This window comes from Didymosphaeria variabile (assembly GCF_027946475.1).
Source record: "Didymosphaeria variabile strain IMI 356815 chromosome Unknown scaffold_7, whole genome shotgun sequence".
Classification (NCBI taxonomy): Eukaryota; Fungi; Ascomycota; class Dothideomycetes; order Pleosporales; family Didymosphaeriaceae; genus Didymosphaeria; species Didymosphaeria variabile.
In genome coordinates, this window is record NW_026611626.1 from 1,189,973 (window position 1) to 1,210,338 (window position 20,366).

General features: G+C 52.7%; 6 protein-coding genes across 6 annotated transcripts; 3 read left to right on the forward strand and 3 right to left on the reverse strand.

Annotated features, from left to right (window-relative positions):
- Positions 1 to 697: 697 nt before the first annotated feature.
- On the reverse strand, positions 698 to 1,715 carry OXR1 (oxidation resistance protein 1; the record flags this gene model as incomplete). Its single annotated transcript, XM_056218284.1, has 2 exons — positions 698 to 842; positions 892 to 1,715. The coding sequence occupies 2 exons, from the start codon at positions 1,713 to 1,715 to the stop codon at positions 698 to 700; spliced, it is 969 nt and encodes a 322-aa protein (XP_056067549.1).
- A 1,143-nt stretch (positions 1,716 to 2,858) lies between these two features.
- N0V89_009534 (uncharacterized protein) lies at positions 2,859 to 5,339 on the reverse strand (the record flags this gene model as incomplete). The annotated part of the gene is made up of 4 exons (XM_056218285.1): positions 2,859 to 3,026; positions 3,071 to 3,288; positions 3,389 to 4,181; positions 4,278 to 5,339. The coding sequence occupies 4 exons, from the start codon at positions 5,337 to 5,339 to the stop codon at positions 2,859 to 2,861; spliced, it is 2,241 nt and encodes a 746-aa protein (XP_056067550.1).
- Positions 5,340 to 6,952: 1,613 nt separating this feature from the next.
- N0V89_009535 (uncharacterized protein) lies at positions 6,953 to 8,155 on the reverse strand (the record flags this gene model as incomplete). The annotated part of the gene is made up of 7 exons (XM_056218286.1): positions 6,953 to 7,010; positions 7,062 to 7,211; positions 7,265 to 7,706; positions 7,757 to 7,888; positions 7,947 to 7,967; positions 8,019 to 8,073; positions 8,126 to 8,155. 7 exons carry the CDS (start codon positions 8,153 to 8,155, stop codon positions 6,953 to 6,955), a joined length of 888 nt encoding a protein of 295 aa, XP_056067551.1.
- Positions 8,156 to 8,564: 409 nt separating this feature from the next.
- Positions 8,565 to 9,617, forward strand: MAM33 (Mitochondrial acidic protein mam33; the record flags this gene model as incomplete). The annotated part of the gene is made up of 3 exons (XM_056218287.1): positions 8,565 to 8,748; positions 8,797 to 8,912; positions 8,961 to 9,617. The coding sequence occupies 3 exons, from the start codon at positions 8,565 to 8,567 to the stop codon at positions 9,615 to 9,617; spliced, it is 957 nt and encodes a 318-aa protein (XP_056067552.1).
- Positions 9,618 to 11,989: 2,372 nt separating this feature from the next.
- Positions 11,990 to 12,927, forward strand: N0V89_009537 (uncharacterized protein; the record flags this gene model as incomplete). Its single annotated transcript, XM_056218288.1, has 2 exons — positions 11,990 to 12,030; positions 12,081 to 12,927. The coding sequence occupies 2 exons, from the start codon at positions 11,990 to 11,992 to the stop codon at positions 12,925 to 12,927; spliced, it is 888 nt and encodes a 295-aa protein (XP_056067553.1).
- Positions 12,928 to 19,327: 6,400 nt separating this feature from the next.
- On the forward strand, positions 19,328 to 20,340 carry FCR1 (Fluconazole resistance protein 1; the record flags this gene model as incomplete). The annotated part of the gene is made up of 3 exons (XM_056218289.1): positions 19,328 to 19,426; positions 19,475 to 19,572; positions 19,623 to 20,340. 3 exons carry the CDS (start codon positions 19,328 to 19,330, stop codon positions 20,338 to 20,340), a joined length of 915 nt encoding a protein of 304 aa, XP_056067554.1.
- Positions 20,341 to 20,366: the final 26 nt, after the last annotated feature.

Here is a 20,366-nt window from a genome sequence, read left to right on the forward strand (position 1 = left end):
CCTCAATGTGTTCACTGCTCAGACCCTAATCAATACCTAGGTACCATAAATCCTCTACGTCCCATCAAATGTTCAAGAAGAGGAATTTGAGGGAAAATAACACGCCCTTTGGAAAGCCAGATTAGCCTTTCGTTGTGAAAGCGTCGCAGATGGGACACCTTAGCCACCTGTTATGCTTACACGTACCTCTCTTGTTTACATCGTCCTTTAATGAGCTCAGAATTCACGTCAACCTTTCATCAGTACATGTTGATGACAAAATCTAATTATGAGTGACTGTTCTCATATATCGAGGAAACAATATTCATTCGACCCTGAGAACCGGCAATAGCCACTCATTTATTCTCAAAGCAGTGACTTCTAGACTGCTTCAAGTTCAGTGCATTCCTATCCATTGATCTCTCATCGATGTGGCCCCAGAGTGTCCCTCAGCAACTATCACCACTGATGGTCATTAGCTGGACACGCGAATGTCGGCTGAGGGAACAGCGCGCTGAGAGAATGATAAAGTATAGAATTTTGGGGATATCACAAACAAGGCCTGCTGTGCCATACCAAAACCCAAGAGAACCCTCTCTTTCATGACTTATGCCACTCGCCGGTGGATCCATTTTCATTACGCCACTCAAGCACCATGCCAATGTCCGCTACGTTAAGAGATGCTTTTCGTCTGTCGTTGTTCCAATCAAGAAATTAATCACGCGCCAATGTACCAAAGCTCCACGCCCAACACCTCGAACTTCTTCCCCTCATCGCTGAGCGGCTCGTTACCAAACGTGGGGCAAGTACTCGAAACGCCATGCTCAAGATTATCGTCGAGCCAAAGGCCGTAGTGACCATCACTGTTACTTGTCAGCATCTGCTTGTCTCAGGTTGACAAGGCTATCTTACCCTCCCCCAACGCTCAAATAACTCTGCTCGCAAAAAATCATATAATCGTTCACCCCACTATACGGAAACGCCTTGAATCGTATACGTTCCGGGGTACTCGTTCCACTCCGACTCCCACGCCCACTGGCCGGCGGACTCAGCGTCCCGCTGCTCGCCTTCGTCGGACTCGCTACGGTCGTCATGCGCACCGCATGCGTTGTATCCGCGCTCGGCGGCGGCGGAAGATTTGCTAGATCCGGCAGAGAAGGAAGAACATGCGCCCTCCACAAGAAGCACTCCCCGTTCCCAAAGAAGTGGCTCTGTGGGTGCGGCGCATCACTCAGATATGCGCCGAACACGCCTCCACTCGCATCCCTCACTACGAGGACAAACCCACCTCTCCGCCCCCGGTATTCTTCTGCTTGTTTGTAGAGGGTCGCGAGGCTGACGCCGTTTTGTTCGAGACTGTAGACGACGTGCCAGTCGTCCACGAGTTGCAGGCGCGGCGGCACAAGGAGCCGGATTTCTTCTGCGAGACCGCGAGATAGGAGTTTGCCTGCTTCCCGCGTGGAGCTCTTGTAGCCTTGAAGGGTGAGCGGCGTAAGCGGCGGTGGTTGGAATGGGGATGCCGTCCGGTGGGGGGGCTGGAACACGCTGTGCATATCCTTATCTTCCTTGGTTCCTCCCCCAGACGTTGAATATGCACGCGCGTTAGGCGAGTGTGTGGTAGGTTTCGCAGGCTCGGAGTTGAGGCGGCGGAGAAGGCCGCTGACGGCGTACGTGACGGGGTAGGTGAAGTAAGAGGAGGGCGGGGGGTTGTCCTTGTCCTGGGTGTTGCTCGGCATGGGCGGCGCGAGTTTTGCCGGGCTGATTGCAAAGGAGGAGCTTCGTCGGACTGGTGGAGACGCCGTGTTGGTGGGTTATGTGTGGCGTGGGCGCTGGTTGGCCTGGACAAGTTACTGTGAGTGGGTGTGTTGACTGGGGTGTGTAGGGCGGTTTGGCGAGCGGTGACGTTGCGGCCGTCTGGGATTAAACGGTCGCTGACCGAACAACACTATGGAACGTTCCAAGAGGAAAATGTTCTTGTGTAACGAACTCGAATAACGTTTTGTGGAAATGAATAGATGATTCTACTGAAGTTATGTTCTCGTAAGAATCACCCCACTATTACTCTACGTAAACATCCAAGAGAACGTTGTGCCCTCTCGTAAAAGTCTTAGCGCCGGCCCAGGAAGCTTGTTTGCCGCTAGCCGATCATAGGGCTGCTGAGCTTCCAGCACGCACGCGACAGAACAAAAGCAATATACCTGGCTGTGCATGGACATGAACATGTGTATACCAACTATAATAGGCCATGCGTCACTCAATCTACCAGCTGCTGTCGACTCACTGCCTTCTCCCCAGATCATCCAGAAACAGTGTAAGCAAGCTGACATCGAAACGGTTTCGAGATATATCGCATAAACCCCAAACGCCTACAGTATACATGCGAGAGATCCAGGTTACTGCATTCCATGCCCCACATGACCCTGATCCCCAACTCATTGAAACTCATTCGGCTCAAACGTCGGAAACGTGAACGGTGGAATAACTACGTTCCCCCGGTCCCACCTGCGCGCTCCCAAACAACTTGTCCCACTCATTCTACGTGCAAAACGTCAGCTCTATTCCATGAGACAACCAAGGGCCCCCATCAAGAGCCCGTTTGAAGGACGTTGTAGAAAAGACCGCACTCACCCAGTCGATGTCATTGATCAGCGCATCTGTAGGACTTAGACTCGTTCCAGCTGTGCCTTCTGGAGGGGCTGATGCCGGAGGCGTCGAGGTACCATGCATTTGCTGTTCATGACTAGTCGTTGTGTATATCGGCGGCATGGGTGAGGGGGTTTTTGACATCGAAGCAAACCCGCCGAAACTGTAGGGCTCGGCATTAGTCACGGGTGGGAGTTGCGTGAGGGCTCGCGCGCTCATATCTACGGTGCCCCAATCTACTTGAGGTATTGCGCCGAGTGGTCCCTTCGCAGTGAGCCCAGAAGGGGTAGTGTATTGGCCTTGCGGCCGCTCGGTGTGTGAGGGGTGGTATCTAGGCTGGGTGTAGGGGTTATCGCTGTTGCTTGCGGCGTAGCCACTGCTGCCTGGTGACTCGGGGCTTTGATCTTGTGGGGATTTTTTTATCATTGCGACGTTCGTTTTGAAATACTTGTGGTAAGTATGGATGTCGCGAGCCTTCTGGCCATGGCGAGGTCCCGTCTTTGAGCCGAGGGCCTGCGTGAGGCATATCGCTAGGGGCGCGGACTCCTCGGAGCGAGGCATAGGAGCCTGTTCTCTCAACCAATTCGCTCAACAGGAATCGAATCTTCTCGTTCTCGCCTAGGCTTGAAGGGAGCTCGAAGGTATAGTCGATGCAGCGCCATATACCTAGACACGCAGGTGCGAAGTCAGTCAAGTCAGAAAAGTGGGGATAGTACGAATTGTCTATGTCTAAGACATATCGACTTCGTACCCGGGCAATACTTACGCGCGGAGAGCTCAGGGTCGACGCGCGTAACGTACATTTCGGAGAGCAGAAGCATAGCTGAATGGTACTGGTGCAGAGCTCCCACGTACCACGACCATTGCGATAAAGCGGGCTGCTCTTCGATATTCATGCTATGTTCGACAATCATGATGCACGAGGATATCATGATCTGTCGCAGTCGCTCTGGCATCTTGCCTTTGTCGCTCGACGCGAAAGGGTGCAGTGTTGCAAGATAAAGCCGCGAGCTGAGAATGCCATACATTTCCATGGCGACTGCATGCAGAGGGTTGTCCCTGCTCATCAAAGGGAGATACGCCTTCTCCATAGCTGCTCTAAATGACTGTATGCGGCCCAATAGACCAGTGAGCGTTGTTTTTTTCTCGCCCGGTTCGACTTTCCTTTGCAACTTCGGTCGCTCCGTCCAGATCATGCGATATAGTTCAAAACACTCTGCTCGCATGCGGGTTATCGTCATCGGCGTGAAGGACTTGCTGTCCTGTGTGACGTTATCGCCGCGCTGGGCGGCGCGCTCGAGATCATCATCTTCAACATTGAGCGGAAACCGGGTATCGTACTCATCGCGCCTGATCTGTGGGCGTGGTCCGGTTGCTTCACAAGTTCGTAGGTCGAGGAAGCAGATCTGGTACCAGATCAGGCGGCGAACCTGGACCTCGACTGGGTTAGTGGAGTAAGTCGAGGGATCGCGGTGAAGACCCATGCACTCCGCGAGACGAATGACGGCTCCCATGAGGGCAGAGTGAGCTCGCGAAACTTCTGCTCGACACAGTGCCAGCTGTAAACAATGTTAGATCTGTATTGGGTACACGTCCAACCTCATTGAGCTCTAAGAGTAATGGAAGTAGAATTGAGGGTAAGGAAAATCACCCACCAAGTATATAACAGTAGCCTGGAGAGTCTCAAGCTTGGTCGTACGCAGGAAGTTTGCCCTGGACAACGCAGATTCTGAGCCTAGCCTGAAGTTGTCGACCAAACCTTGCTTCTCTGCTCCAAACTCGGCTAGACTCTTATCTGCAGACATCGATACAATGGATTGTAGGAGCACACCGAAAACGACTGCTTGGAAAGACCCCGGTGGCTCGATGCCTGAGGCAATGTTCCGCCAGAAAGTGTCGTATTTGCGTTCAAATGATGGACGATGGAGAGTTCTGACAATAGGATGCACAACTTCCCAATAGTGTGCGAGCAGCTTGTCGACGAGGACTTTATTCGGGAGGTAAGTCATCATGGTGGTCTTCTCGACACTAGGGGCGAAGTAGAAGCTTGACGAGGGTGCTAGAAAGTCAGCAGAGGGAGACATCCAAGAGCTGGGCGATTGGTCGGCGTAGGGGTTCAGCGATTGGTCTACGTCGGGAACCAGCTTGAGAGCTTCGTTAAGTTCTTCGGATAATCTTGGTCGTACAAGACCGCCCACTCTTTCCGTGATGCGCATCTTTCCCATTGCGATGCCAATGTCAACAACATCGTCGTTGGCCTCGTCTTCATAGTATGTTGCGTGCTCGGTCGCAATGTCAATGAACTCCAGATCTTTCGCATCTTCGTCGTCTTCTTCATCGCTATGGGCTGGATCCTGACCCGGCAGTCTAGGAGCCTCAAACAATGGCTTTGGAGTGCTTCGGCGTGCGACATCGTCTTCAAGCGTCTTCTCTAGCATGCCCATCTTCTCCTTGACCTCAGCAAGCTTGGCCTGGGCCTCCGGGTCCAATGATGGCGCAATGAAAATGCATGGTCGCGAAAATCGGGTGCAGTTCGTACATGGCTGCTGTTTGTCGCACTTTAATTTGCGGCGGCGACATTCCAGACATGAGGTGATTATCCGGTTGCGGCGCCGGATACGGGCATGTTCCTTGGGTTTCCTCTCGTGAGCTGGGAGTGGTGATGCGGCGCTGGAGACCTCTTGGGAAGGTGAACCGGTGGCGTTTGGCCCGGACATGTGGATAACGCCCGTCTCGCGGGTTCCTTGCGTGCGATGCGTGCAGGGTGATAGTTTCTAAGGATGAATCGAAATACGTGCGCGCGAGAGCAATGGATTATTGAGGCTGCAGTTTGGGTGTACCCGGGAGCTTGAACAACATACAAGGGGAGCGTTTCGTCCTGGTAGTTCTGAGGAGGCAACCTCTGTGTCCGGATGTAGGACTTACGTAGGTCGGACAAGGGCAGCCCCCACAACGTACCCAGGAAAGTCGACGTCGCGGAATCTCTTTCGTCTATGGTGCCGGTTCCTCGCCAGGTTTTTGCAGTGCCGCCTTTTCTCAGGTTGGGTCCTTGGGTCCGCGCCTGGGAGATTACAGACTGGTCTCAACCGTAACCCCTTTCAGCAGCCCTTGGGTCCTACTCAGCGTAATAGTGCCCAGCCTCTAGACGGAAGCAGGGAGCCGTTGTTGGTGTGAAGTGAAGGGCCGTGCTCGATCGGATGTACTCATACAGCAGTGGCTGTTGTTGCGAGATGGACTTGGTACGTAAGATGACTTGGTACTTTTACTGACCGTTGTAGAAATCGATCCGTAGGCGCTCGCTCACACGCATGTGCAGCTTATAGCGGTTGGAGTACACAACCACGCAAACCGATGCATACCGGTGCATGGTGTAACGGCTCCTTCGACAAGGGTGGCGCCTGGAATAGCTAAAGGCTAAGAGCGCGACCCCAAGACTCGGGATCTGGGGATCTACCAGTCATAGACCCTTGCCGAATGTAGCTAAAATTAGCGACAAGAATCCTCCCTACGTCAGGTGCCTAGATACATCCCGAGGTCGCGCCTAGGGTACGCTTCTTAAGACTATTCGTCTGTAGGATGCACATCTTGCCTGAAAGGTAGCCTGCTGGGTTCAGGTTCTGCTTCTGGGTGAGCTAGCTAGCTCGCGCATGGAGCTATTCCGAGCTGTTTGCACCACTCCTCACAGTCGCTTCCTGGCAGCATACACAGTGATGCGTGCCTTTCCGGACCCGCGTAAGACAGTCGCCAAAGGACGCCTTCTACGGAAAACGCACTCTACGTCAAGTTACGCTCCAATGCAATCAAAATCCGGCCCCAACGTGCTACAACGGTCAAGTTATTGCGAAGGGCACAAAGCTCGCCAAGAAGTATTTGGCAACTCTAGAAGCTATCTCGATCGCAAGTTTGTCTATGCTGGGACATGCAGCCCTACGTGAGATCCCTAATTTACAAGCTCAATCTTACCCAAAAACCCTGCAAAAATGACATTCTTCAGCTTTTGGCCAGATTGCTATCCAGATTCTACAGGTACCCAGGGCGGTCATGGCACACTGGTTCAGTCCATAGCTATGTAAGTGCTGTAACGCTTCGTGGTTATTCGTACATTGATTAATGTAAGCCTCCATTGACAGTGAAAATACCCGGCGGGCGAAAGTCGTAGATAAATAGTTGGAGGGGTTTGTGTTTCGAGGTTTTGCCCTCTCTGATGTACGGTCTCTATGGGGCTCATCGGAGACTTTCGCTTGGTGTATAATGTAGGGTCTACGGGTGCGGAAATCTTAGGCAAACTGCTGGTTTGAGAAGGCGGCTTTCAACGGCCGTGGGATGCCTATCATATGTAACGCCCGTGCGGGTCGACTCGGTCCATGAACTCCATTGATTTTTCGTACCTACGTCTGGGTTAGCATGGGAACCAGTGGTGAAATTGTGGCGTCTCTTACATGGTGAACACGATGCCTCCGCTCAGGATTAGTCGGCCTAAACGAGGGACAGCTCCAGACCAGAATGTAAGTATACCTTCCTCTTTGAAGATCTGCGCTGCGCAGTGGAAGCTATTATTGTACATGCTTCGGGATTCAATCGATTGCATGCTACCATCGATGGATTAGTATGTGTAAGGCCAAGTTGGACAACAAATACGAACCGTGTCTTAACTGTGTCAATGGGCATTGTCGTGTACACGGTAATGACACCTGCCAGGCCTCCCAATCCGAAGGTGCTCGCAGCTCCCAACTTCTCGCCAGGCGGAGCGTATGATTGTGCCATCTGTTTGAGGGCCGTGTAGCTAGAGAAGCGCACAGCTGAGTTGGCAGCTTGTCGCGCCGTTGTGGGAACGAAGCCCTTGAAGAAACCTCGAATACCCTGCTCTTGTGCAATTATTTTCGAACCGTGGAGGAAGCCGCGCATACGAGGATTCGCCGACTTGCGATCATCAATGAGCTGAGTCTTGATACTCTCGAAGGGGGTCACAGCAAGAAGTGACTCGGTGGCTCCAGCACCAAATCCTGCAATTACGGTCGCAGGACCCGAGACCTTGCCTTCGGCGTCTGCGAGCATTGACTTGTACATATCGAAAGCGACAAAGCCTGCAACTGTCAGCCGGAGGACCTCGTCTGCGCTCGTGCTCTTTACATACGGATTCCAGCCTTCAGTGAATTGCCAATTATCAGTGTCGTGCACCCTGCATACCACTGCTTGCCAAACGGAGGCCATGGTAGCTTCTTTCCGTCTGGTAACCGTCGGTTAAGCTGCGATCGTGTCTTGGCGACTATATAGGTTTGTCAGGATATGTTCATCTCGTTCGTGTGAGGGCAATGGTCGCGTACATTCGGCGGGGTAGGTTATTGCTATGAGGTGTCAGTGAGGACCATATATTTTCAGTCGCGAAAATCACGTACAAATTTCTACAGCACCTGCTGTTGCGCCTGCAATAATCGATCGAAGAGCGCTCGGCTACCAAAATTTAATATGGGTGCATAATGACGTAGTCGTAACAATGAATTACCTTCTTCTTCTCCGAAGGCGCTGCGGCCATAGCAAATGTGCTCTGATAGTTCGAATGAAATCTTCAAGGACAAAGGTACGAAGCACAGAAAGGTATTCCTCAATGAGTCGCGATCGCGTGCGTTTTTTGGTAAGTCGCGTCGTAGCTACGAACCAGAGCAAGTTGGCCGCGACTCTTTCGGAAGCAGCGGTGACAACTGAGGTATAACAAGGACTACGCAGAGAGGAGCTTCAACGAAAGCTCAACCTCGGGTGTCAATTGCACAATGTGCAAGCCGATAGCGGCAGAGGTGACTCGCAGCTCCACGCCAAGAGGTGGTCTGTGCATAGAAAAGTTACGCTACGCTTGGGAAACATCATCGTCGAAGCTCCGCATCCATCATCCTCCAATCCCACTTGTTTCTTTACGCATTCCTCTAGACACCACCTTTTGCATCATAATGCTAGGTCTTAGGAATATTGCCCGTTCGGCTCCGCGGTCTGCGGCCCGTCTTTCCTCAAGAGCGATCCGCCCGCAGTCGTCCCTTTTCCGGCCAGTCGCTGCTCTCCCAGCATGGACACAATCGGCACCGCGTCTCACAGCTTCCTTCCACCTCTCATCGATCCGGAGACAAGATTCAGATGGTATGATACGCTATGTTACTAGACTAGGACCCGGTTGACACGATACAGTCAAAGAGGAGCTTGTCGCAAAGCTGCAGAATGAGATTACCATGGAGGAGGACCTAAAGGAGGATGAGGACCTGTCCACCAACATCAAGGAGTATCTTGAAAACAGCGAGTTTGAGGTACACCACCATCTACAACTGGATATATTCCCAGACTAACTTTCACAGCTCGAGGATAAACCTGGCCACCAGGAGGTTACCCTCACCCGCACCTTCGGCGACGAGAAGATTCGTATCACCTTCTCCACTGCTGATCTGAACAACAACGTGCCCAACGAGGACCTCAACGACTCTGCCATGTACGACGGCGAGGTGGACGACATCATCGACGGTCAGTCCGGCGGTGCTAATACCAAAGGCGCCATCAACCAGGGCAACACCCGCGACGGAAACGTTCGCGTCGCACCCGAAGACCGCATTGCACCGGCCGACCGTGAAGAACTCGACGACGAGTACGACGAGGATGCGCAGCAGCAGGGCTTCCCCGCCCATGCGAACATCCGCATCGAGCGACCTGGCAAGGGTGCTCTTGCCATTGATGCTACCGCTCAGGACGGTGACTTCTTGATCGAGGACCTGTGGTACTTCCCTTCGGCTGACCTTGCCGACCCTGCGACCGCCGAGAAGGACTGGGCAAGGCGGACGCTGTACACTGGCCCGCCCTTCAACAACCTGGATGAGGACCTTCAGGTCCTGCTTGAGAAGTACCTTGAAGAGCGCGGCATCAACACCCGGATGGCACTGTTCATCCCCGACTACATCGACCACAAGGAGCAGAAGGAGTACATCCGGTGGTTGGAGAACGTGAAGAAGTTCGTTGAATAAGCGTGGACTCACAGCTTGTAATATGTCGACGACGCTTCCCCTTTTGTATTATCTCCCGCCTTCTAGCTCTAGGGATTCGGCGTCTGGGCTATGTAAAATAATAGTGTAGAGGAGCATCTCCGTTTGTACGTTTTGGTGCGGAAGTATGAAGAAAGATACCTGAAATAAATAAGCCGCGCAAGGGCGTGATTATACTCAGTCATGGTTCTCTGAAAGAATCGCCATTGGCTATCTGGACGCAGAAGTGTGGGAAGACATGGACTATACAGGTGCATGTGGTTCCGCAAGCCAAGCCACTGGACCATCACCCGACGCCACCACTGCTCTGATCACCGACTGGGAATTTGAGCTGGGTTATCTGTGAGAAAAAGTTTCGATGACTCCGGGGTGCACTTTACACAAAGTCATCAGAAATAGTCTATGGTACGTTACCTCATGGACATCGAGATCGTTCTGCAGCTCTCTCAACCGAAACAACATGACACGAAGCCGCCCACGGTTGCATCTGGGCCTTCCGATTTTGCCTGGAGTTGCCCAAGATATGGTGCCTATTCATCGCCTGTCTCATCGGCCGTCAACAACGCTACCGCCTTGACTGTACTAGCATGGCTGTATAGGTGCCCTTGTCGCCTCACTTCAGGCAATACAGAAGCCATCAGTACTCGGTGGCAGGCTCAAACGGTAGTTCGTCGCCATCAACGTACACATCAGAGGACTATCCAATGACGGTGTCGTGCCAGGGCGCGTTTCGGATGAACTGACGCCTATCGGCGAATCAATAGCTTCGAACACGACGGATGTCAAAGAACGATACCCTACCGCAATCGGTCTCGGCACTCAAGATGGTAGCAGCTCTGCTGGCACTCATCATACTGCGACGGGTTCCCTGAAGGCAGGTTGGTTACACTGGTACGAGCCCGGCACTTCGACCACCGAGAAAAAGCCCATCTTCAAGCTGGGTAAAGGCGGCATGCCAGCGTGGAGATGGCTCTTCATCTTTGATCTTCTCCTCGCAATACCTGTCGCACTCTACGGATACTTCTTCTTTCCTGACACGCCATATAGATCGCAAGCGTTCTACCTAAATCAATAAGAGTCAAATCGCGCTTGCGAGCGCATCGAAGAATAAGGTCGAGCACCGAAAGGGAAGCTAGACAGAACCATTTATTAAGCGCATTGCTGGCTCCTGGCAGGTTTATGTCTTCTCTCTGGCCTATTCGTCTTGGACCTTGACCTGTGGATCTTACATCATCCAATACTTCGGCATCTGGCTCAAGAGTCGGAAAATCTACTGCGTCCCAGAGATCAACAATATTCCGACTAGCGTTGGGGCTGTTAACTTCTTTATGATCGCAACCGGTTACGTATCGAACAGACTAGGTCGCCGTGGCCCTGTCTGCTTCGCCGTTGGTCTGCTTCTCACGTTCTGCTACTCCATTTTCACTGCGTGGAATGTCCCGAACGATCTAAAGATGGCCCGTGTTCATTCTGATTTGATGCTATGGATGTTATACTCCTCTGTCAGCTGGATGGGTAAACTCTACATGCGGTCATGATCAGCAGCTACGTGCGTTTGTCGTGGGAATCATGGTTAGTGATGGACAGGCCGGCGTCATCCCGTTCCAGCGATACCAGCTTCCGAGTGGACAAGCCCTGCAATTCAAGCAGATGAATGGATGGGGTAGCACACTAGCTTTCGTTGTTGCGTTGACCCCTTGGACAGGCTTTGGGGTTGATTATGCAAAAAAGATTTTTGAGAAGACGCATTCGCGTAAAAGGGATAGCCAAGTCACAGACAGGAAGGGTGAAGCGGTTGACGCATAGAGGCCTTACACCGCTGATCAAGGATTGTGTCGCACTTCCTGTTTTGTTTAGCGAAATCTAATATTGTGAGAAGGCCATCTATCTTGTTACGCGGGAAATTTGATGTTGCAAGATACTATGGAGCGATGCACTGTCTTGGCTAATACGCTGCCCAGTGGCTTATGAGAGAAAGCATAATCTTCGTCCGTCAAAGCTGGATCTTCTGGGTCGGTATGCCTTGGCCGCAACTTCCGCTTCGAATCACTGCATCACGCTCACTCTGACCTTTCACTTTACTATAGAAAGAGCAAACGGTCCTTACTTTCCCTATTAAGTGCTCACACTATCCTCATGTCACCGTTCACTTTCACTTCCTCGAATATGGGAGGTCTACAAGAGGATCCCACGCTGTTGTCGCTCCATCTTTCTTCCAGCAAGTACCTTTTCCAGCCGAACTCAAGGTAAGCCACGGTCTCCAATCTCGATGCTATCCGAGCTGATAAAGTTGAACAGAGGCCTTTCCCAACAGGGCTGCGTTGCCTCTACGACGGCAGACGCACCACTCCAAGATGCCCGCAATCCGCAAGCGCAGTACGGGGAAGAATGCAAGGTGAGTATACTGGATAGAGCTCAGTCAAACCTCACTCTGATGTCACAAAGTTTCGGCTATAAGATAGCTCGTCTCAAGATCGGTACTTCGAAGCGGATGTTCAAAATACATGAGGATCTGTTATGCGAGCGCTCTCCGTACTTCGGAGGCTACCTGCAACCCCAGCGCAAGGAAATCCAGGGTGACTGCCCTATATGCATCGACGAGCTCAAAACTGGCGTTAAAGAGCTTACATATTGCACTAGATGTGGTGGGAACTTTCACTCTGAATGTATCGAGAATCTGCGCAAGCACAGTCTTCTTCCCCTTCGATGCCCTCTATGTCGCCGTAGCTGCAGCAATCACTTCCGCAACTCCGGCGACTCCAGCAAGAGCTTCCCCGAGCTCCAAGCGGCAGACTTCGCGAAATATCACGAATGGCTATACAGCGGGACCATTGGCTGCGACGACTCAGTGTATGAAGAAGACTTCAAGCCCTTGGTCTCTGCTTATCTGTTCTCACTCGAGGTGGAGGATCGAAGGTTTGGCACAGCAATACTTCAAGCCATGTTGGAGGTCTACAAGGATGAGGGCCTATACCCTGAGCAGGATGCCATCGCGCTTGCTTACGATGTGGACGCATCACATGAGCAGAGTGCGGGACTTCGTCGGCTGCGGACGTTCCTTATTGACACCTACCTCGCCGCCGCTAAGTCAACTTGGTTTGAAGACGAGGACTGGCACAAATATCCTCAGGAGTTTCTGAGGGATTTTTCTGTCGCCATGCTGATGCAACACCCACGCAAGAACAAATGGAACATCGATACATGGAAGGCGAAGTTGGAGGTAGAAGAGGAGGACGAGGACGAGAATGACACTTCGGACGCAGAACAGTTTGATACAGACACGGACGAGTGAAGAGCAGCCGAAAACATTACGCCGAAGCCTTTTGGGTTTGTTCTGAGTTTGGTATCATTGTTTCAACGTCGCCTTATTGAGCTCCCGTATACTTGCTGAAACCGATCAAAGGGAGGAACATGGCCATGCCATCATATCTGGAGTGATGCCGTTCATGGTTCTTGTCAATGCAGAATTGACGTTGGTTATACCATCGACGTAATCACTGCAGCATCCTCTACATCAGCATATATATTCAGAAGACCTGCGAAGAGCTTTGACACTGCCTCTTTGGCATATATAGCCGTAAAGGCGCCAAAGCCAAGTCTCTGAGATATATGAATGGTTCAACTCCTCACACACAAACTCATCGTGCTTCATCATTCATACACCCCACACTAAGATGTGAATTATCTCAAGATACTGTCGCCGGACTTGATGCGAATCCAGAACACACTATACACAGGCAGCTTCAGCTCCGTCGCTTCAGCCCTAACAGCCCCCGCGACCCAGTTTTAATGCCGCCCCACCCCAGTCAGAAGCTTATTCTTTTGCTTCCCACTTCCCTGGAAAGTTTACAAACTTTAGAAACGCCGATGCGTTGTCGTTAAAGCTGACATCGGTTGAAGGTGGTGAGTTAGCACAAGTAGTAATGCTCGTGGGGCAGAGCCTTATGGGAAACAGTGCTAAGATCGACGATGAAACGATGAACGAACTTGCTGGTTGAACAATACATTGAGTTTGCAATCGATAGAAGCAGGCTTTCTTGTCAGCAAGACGAGTGAAAGCGGAGTAGTTAAGGGGCAGGGCGCCTGACGAAGTCGACCTACCTCTCCAACGACCTAAAAGAAATGCTTAGAGGCTGACAAAAACCTGTCGCCTCAGCGATGCGATATGGCGAAGCAACTACGTTGTAGGTAATGCCGATGGTCAAGCTACGCGTCGCCAACGCATTGGGGCTCTACTGCGCCTGCGCGCCACATTGAAGCATATACCTAATCGGGCCAATAGTCCGGCTTTCGTACAGCTGAGTCAGGGGGCCTACCAAAGCCATGGAGTTGGCTATGCGGATGATTATCTAGGGCTGACTCTGCCTGAAAAGGAGTGTACACTGCAATTTTGCAGTGTGGAACGGAAAGATGGGCGGCCTGTGGCTGGCGGTGTAATGTCCGGTTGGTCTTGCCGATAGGTTCAGTGGGACAAAGATGCAAAGGGACATTGTTTTTGCGGACGAAAGATCAAGGTAGAAGAATATTGATCGCTCTATGGAGATCTCCAAAACGGTTAATCTGGCGATAATCCGACCGCTGCGCACTATTTGAACATATTGATGTTATAGTGGCCTTCTGGTGAGTGAAGAGACAGAAATCTTGTGTTGAAGATTGACCATTTTGTGAGAGATATATATCGCTGTGTCCGCGAGTTTGGGTCGAGCAAACCGAGATACCGCTAGAGTGTCGTACGGAGACACCAACCTTACAATATATCAATACACTATGATAGTTAAAGTACACGAGCCTGGCGCGGTTGTTCTATATTTGTTCTGTCGAGAATGTTGGCTGCGCAGCGAGCTTTAATCGGTGAATTCTTACGTTGTGCAACGTGTTGTACTTTCAATGAGCCACGCCAACGCGAACGTGAAAGAAGTGAGTCGGCTGCATGATAGAGGCGTAGGCTTACTCGGTACTAAATAGAAGAGAAGATCGACACGAAATCACGTATGGCATGTAGAGCGGCGGCGTGTTGTTGTGCCTGTATCGCATATGCGGCTTACTCTAGGGTCCTTGCGACTGATTGGACAGTTCGAGATGAAGTGAATCTCTTTCGACCGGTATCGAGGCAACGAGAAGGTAACGAGGATTTCCAGATCTACAATCTCTGCTGGAAACCAAATCGCTGATGCCATCGGACTCGGTGTATTGCAAAGCCCATGCGGTCGGGATTAGTCGGTGATAAGGGCAGCGGAAGAAATTCGCGATCTCACCATCATTTACCTCAAACCTTTTGCTCACGCTTGACTCATACGCTGTAGGGCGTTTTCGTGCTAGTATGCATTGTCGTTCTTCCCAAAAGGACCAATCGTCACTCAGCCTGTCGGGAGCGGAGCTGAAGGGCGGAGGTCCCGCGGGCGAAACCCAACCGCCGAGACGTACAACCACCAACGCTCGTCCTAGGGACCCGTGTAGGCTGACGAGTTCGCCGGGTGGCATTCCAACAAATCCAAGCGAGTGTGCTGTGGGCGTTCCAGAACTATGGTATTCTAAGCAGGGTAGATAGATCAATGCATTTGAAATCGAGGCAGTTGGTAATGCGGGCGACATTCCGCGCTTTGCGCTGATTAGTATGCTTTCTTGCACTTTTGCACCTCTTCTGTCAGAACAATGTCAGAGGTTGATTGCGCTATCGCGACATGGTGCCTTTGGCAAGTTTGGAGATGTTGTAATCTGTGCGGGGGATGGATTATGCGAGCAAATATGGCCTAGAAAGATCGAGAGCCAAGAACATGCCGCCTTCTAGAAGGCATGTCGGTGTGCTCGCAGCCCGAGTCGGTCAGCAGACCAGGGTGAGTCGAGCGCGACAGGGTGTAAATTACCCCAATATCGCATAACTGAACGAGGGCAACGCAATGTGGCTCAGCCATGTGAATATGCAGGTGCCCGAGAGTAGTAAGCAAAGAACACGCGGGAACCGTATTGCTGGGATCTCCAATGTTGGGTGTCTTGGGCGTTTGCAGGCGTTTGAAAACAAGATTGTTGGACTCTCCTCGTCAATATTGCCCTGCAGGGTTCCAAGAGCCAGATGCCCTTTTTTCCCCTTGAAGAGCGTGTTTCCCTTTGCAGTTACTCACTATTAGGCGAAGGAGCAGGGGCCGAGTTGCCAATACGGCTGGTACGGTGTACGGCGACAGGGCGGTCTTGTGTACAGTGTAATGCTCCACCACGGCCTCGTTCTGCTGATGCCCACAACAAGTGCGATGTGTCGTTTTTTGTCGCGCTACCCCTTAGTCGCTGATTGCGATGGTCGTTGGTAGTCTCCTGACCGTCGCCATGGGTGTTTGACTCGTACACAGGGAGGTACAAATCGTACAATAGTCGTCGGCAGGCGCAACGATCGGACACCCGAAGACGCCAGAAGGCTAGCCGTTGGGCTGGGCGGAGGCGGGAACACGGGAAGCCGCAGACGCGGATCCCGAGCGAATTCGTCCTCCAAGGCTGGTCGCCAAGGGCAGAGAGAGGGTCGACTCCTGGGCCGGCCCTACATTTCGATGCCACGCCCAAAACGTGCGCATGGCAGATGGACGCGTGACGCGAGGTTCAGGTCCTTCTTGGTCGATGTCTCGGACGGGGCTGGGGTGCATGCGCGTGCAATGGCAGCCCGAAGCGGTGAAACAAGGTTACCGTGGCGAGAGGATCTGCCAACGAAGCCTTTCGATAACGCCGATCAAGATAGGGACGATCTGAAAATGGGATCGGATTGCGTGGACTTGTGCAATGCAATCATCTTGGCTGCTCATAAAGTTGAGGCTGAGGGGAGGGCCAGAGGGGTGGAATCTGCCAAGTTGCAGAAAAGTTCGCAAGCTTGCGAGCGGCTTCCCAGATGGGCGAGTTCATCGTAGAGGAGTCCCACTGGTTGGCTGGCCAAGTGACTGGGCAGGCGCATTCGAGGCTCGAGTGTACATTTTAGAGTGGATGGGAAAAATACACAGAAGCACCGTCATGGAAAGTCTTGGGAGCTCAAGGTTCGCATTGCTCGCTCGTGGGCACGGCGCAGGTAGAGCTGGGCTCCAAGGCTGAAGTGGGTACTTGGAGGCGTGGCGCAAGTGGCTGATGCCGTTCCACGTATTTGTTACCATACAGGGACTGCCCTCATCGTTGGAGTGCTCCACGAAGAGCGCATTGCTGTTTACTGTTGTTCATTGACGTCAGTGACAGCTGTCCCAGGAGTTAATCACGTTTCTCATGGCAAGCCCGAGTGTCAACACTAGGATGCGCGGTGCTTCTGGAGCCGCTACGGCGACACACGTGCGCTAGCATCAACCTTTGGAAGCGGAGTGAGGCGTGTATATCAGGGGGCTGCCATGGCAGATTTGACAATGCTAGAAGACGTCTGTTTCAGAATGGAATGGTGCACGATTTTAGCGACATGGTGCCTCTGGCATTCAAGTTGGGCACCGCCATGCGTGCATTTATGCTGCCAAGGAAGAACGTGACAGAGACTCTTTGCGGGGTCAAGATGTAACTTTGCGAGCATCATCCTGTCCACGCCCGCATCCGGACTCAGATCATGGTGTTGGCTCGTCTCCGCATTTGTTTTGTCGTCCATGTCCAATCAATAAGCTCGGATACGTTCCGGCGGGAATGGGCATTTGCCATAGTACTCAACGTCGCAAGCGTCGAGACAGGCCAGGCCAAGAATGTTGGAATTGCGGGGCCCGACAAAGAAATCTCCTGATCTTTTTCGGCCGTCTCGTGTGGGCTTCAGCGTTAGCTTGGTATCGCGGTACCTACTCATGTCGCCGACGGGGCATCTCATGGCCGACTTGACTGTGCAAGTGTATGCTAGGGGTTGGTGATGGAGTTTTCGAGGTGGAGTGACATTGCTTTCCAATCTGGTGCTCGATTTTTGAGGATCGTGGGGAGGAAAGCCCGCGCACTGGTCTCTTTGCAAGCCATGGGCATGCAAGGCAAATCATGTGCGGCGGAAGCCACAGTCCAACGGCGTGGTGGCTGTCGAGCCTCGCATAGGCACGTAGCGAGAAGCTCTTCATTCGTCGGGAGATGCTGACTAGCGGTTTGGCGTTGCTGACGTGACACGCGAGATATAAGCTTTCCAGCCAGCACTCTTCGTACTCGTTTAGTGGCTTGCCTGTTGCGAGCAATACGGCGATCCGTTCCAATAGAACGTGCTGCTCGTTTCGCAAGCATGTATGAACTAGGACGCCTGAGCCACGCTGCCTTACGACGACAGACTCCGTCTACTTCTCGAATAGGTCGGATACTGCGAGCGCAGTAAATGAGCTGCATCTCCATGGGCGGCTGAGACGCATTCGCGTGCGTACGCGGCGGAATGAATACTAGGGGATTGCAGCAATCCAAGACTGCTGACTCTTGGGAAACCGAAGCGAGGCAAAGTTGCGTCCAGACAGAGCTAAAGGGAAGTTGATCTACCGTAGCGGAGAGATTTGTATTCCTCCTGCAGGGCATTGATAAGCAGCGCAGACGAGGATTACCTACAGGTCGCCAATTTGACGCCCGCCACTTGTTTGTGAAGCTTCGGAATGGAGTCACTCAGCGGTGCTTGATCGAACACGGTAGAACGAACAAAGTGTCCGGGAACAGGCGAGTAGACGCGGTCCCTGGACACGGCGGGTTGCCTGCTGTTCGCAGCCGTCGTACAATACCGGTGATGCTGTGGCTGGAGTACTCGGAAACTCACTTCACCGGCTGTTGTTACGACCCATTCGGCGACTCGGCGACCAGTATCTAAGCCCCGAAACGCACAGCAGGCAGGAGCGCCGTTGAGCCATTTTCGCGCGTCTTGTGAGATGGAACTGCAGGGCTGTTTGACATGTGGACAGCGGGCGCCTTTCGCAGACTTTTTTGCTCGGCCGAAGCCCCACGAGCGCGGTTTGGCGAAGGTCGCGGGACTAACGTTATTAGTGATGAGTGAATATGACGATGCTGATACAGGAAAAGGGTCTAGGATGCCTCTCGTTCGTGCGATGAGTCGAGCAGCTTCGTCCGAGTTGAGGGCGCACCACCGGCGTTGGTGTGGCTCCGAAATCCGAGCCTCTCTGCGTGGTGATCTCCCGCCCGTTTTTTCCACGCCCCTTCTCATGGAAACATGTTGGGGCTGTTGGATGCTGCTGCGCTGTCGGATACTGCAGTGCCAATGTGCTGTGGCTGCTGCCCTCTGGACAGGCAGCTCCCCACGGTCCGTCCACGGTCCGCCTGCGCGCTTTGTCACTGCGGGTTCCTCTCTCGTCAACTGAGCCCAGTGTCTTCGTAAGGTTGGCGCAGCGGTCGCCGATCCGGACCCCTGTGCGGTCGAAAGTAATCCAACGCGCTCCGACGGACGCTGGGTGGCCCGCCGAGGCAGCGAGCGCTGGCAGGGGTGGTTTAGCAGCCCCGGCAAGGTGGAGCGCCATTATTACATTTTCATTACCACGCCTCTGCCCGTCCCAGCGACCACCTTAAGGCCGAGCGTCCGTTTGAACCTGCCCTCTGACGTGAATAGATATAATGCCATGGTGCCCACACAGGCCACTCCGTATTTAGGTTTCCAACTCCCGCCTACGTCTTCTCTGTCTCACCCACTTGATGTCTCTAGCCCCCCACTGAGCTACACATCACCATACCTCACTACACTTGTAAGACTAGTGCATGATCTGCCCGACACTTGACCTTGCTGCCACCGACACATGTCTTCGCAGCGATCCAACTCTATGGAGGCTTCCCAAGACAACATCCGCAAGCGGGTGTGCAAGGCGTGCGATCGATGCCGTCTGAAAAAGTCAAAGGTATGTACTCGTTGTCGCTCGTCTTCAGCCCTTCTGATAGCGTGGTAGTGTGATGGCGCTAGCCCTTGCAGTCGATGCAAAGCAGACAATGCCATCTGCGTTTTCGGAGAGCGGAAGAAGTCGCAAGACAAGGTCTATCCCAAGGGGTAAGCTGAAGTCGTCACTTGCTTTTCGGCGCACCTTCTGACAATTGCAGCTATGTCGAGATGCTTGAGCAGCAGCAGTCGCAGCTTGTCGCAGGTCTACGGGAGCTTTATACCAGGTTACAGCAAGGCCAGGGTTGGCCAGGTGCACCATTGCGCGAAGCCCAAGGCGGCCATCCGCTCACCCACGACATCCTCGAGAGGCTTGATTTGCTCCACACTTCCAACGACGGCGGTAGCAATTACGAAGGTTTCGAGGAGGATTGTAATCGTATGCAGCAAAAGCTGCTGGAACGAGGTGCACCATTCACTCGTCGGAGAGGCTCGACGAGCTCCGACTCAGAGCACGACCACACCTCGTCCGGTTCATCATTCAGCGGCACACCTACAACCAAGACGATGCCTTTCGTCGACCCCTTCGCACGGCATAATGCTCCACCAACGCCGCCAATGAACAGCCCATTCCCGCGTCAGTCCCAGATCGTGTCACCAATTAAGCAAGAAGCACCAATGGTCGCGAACGGTTTCATGAGCCCCGGTGGTCTGGATCCCACGACTCTCTCTCGATCGAATTGGCAAACCGACACCATGATCATGGAAGAAACACTCGACTTCGGGAAGCCCATGTATGGATTTGACACCTATGGAAACTTCGACCAAACTGCGATGATGCTCGATCCAATCGTTGTGAACGACCCCGCAATGCCCGACTGGAACGCACCGAACGATCTGGATTTCAGCAGCTTCATAAATCATCAAGTGGGCGCGTGATGGATTCCGGCGCACTCTCCTACGTT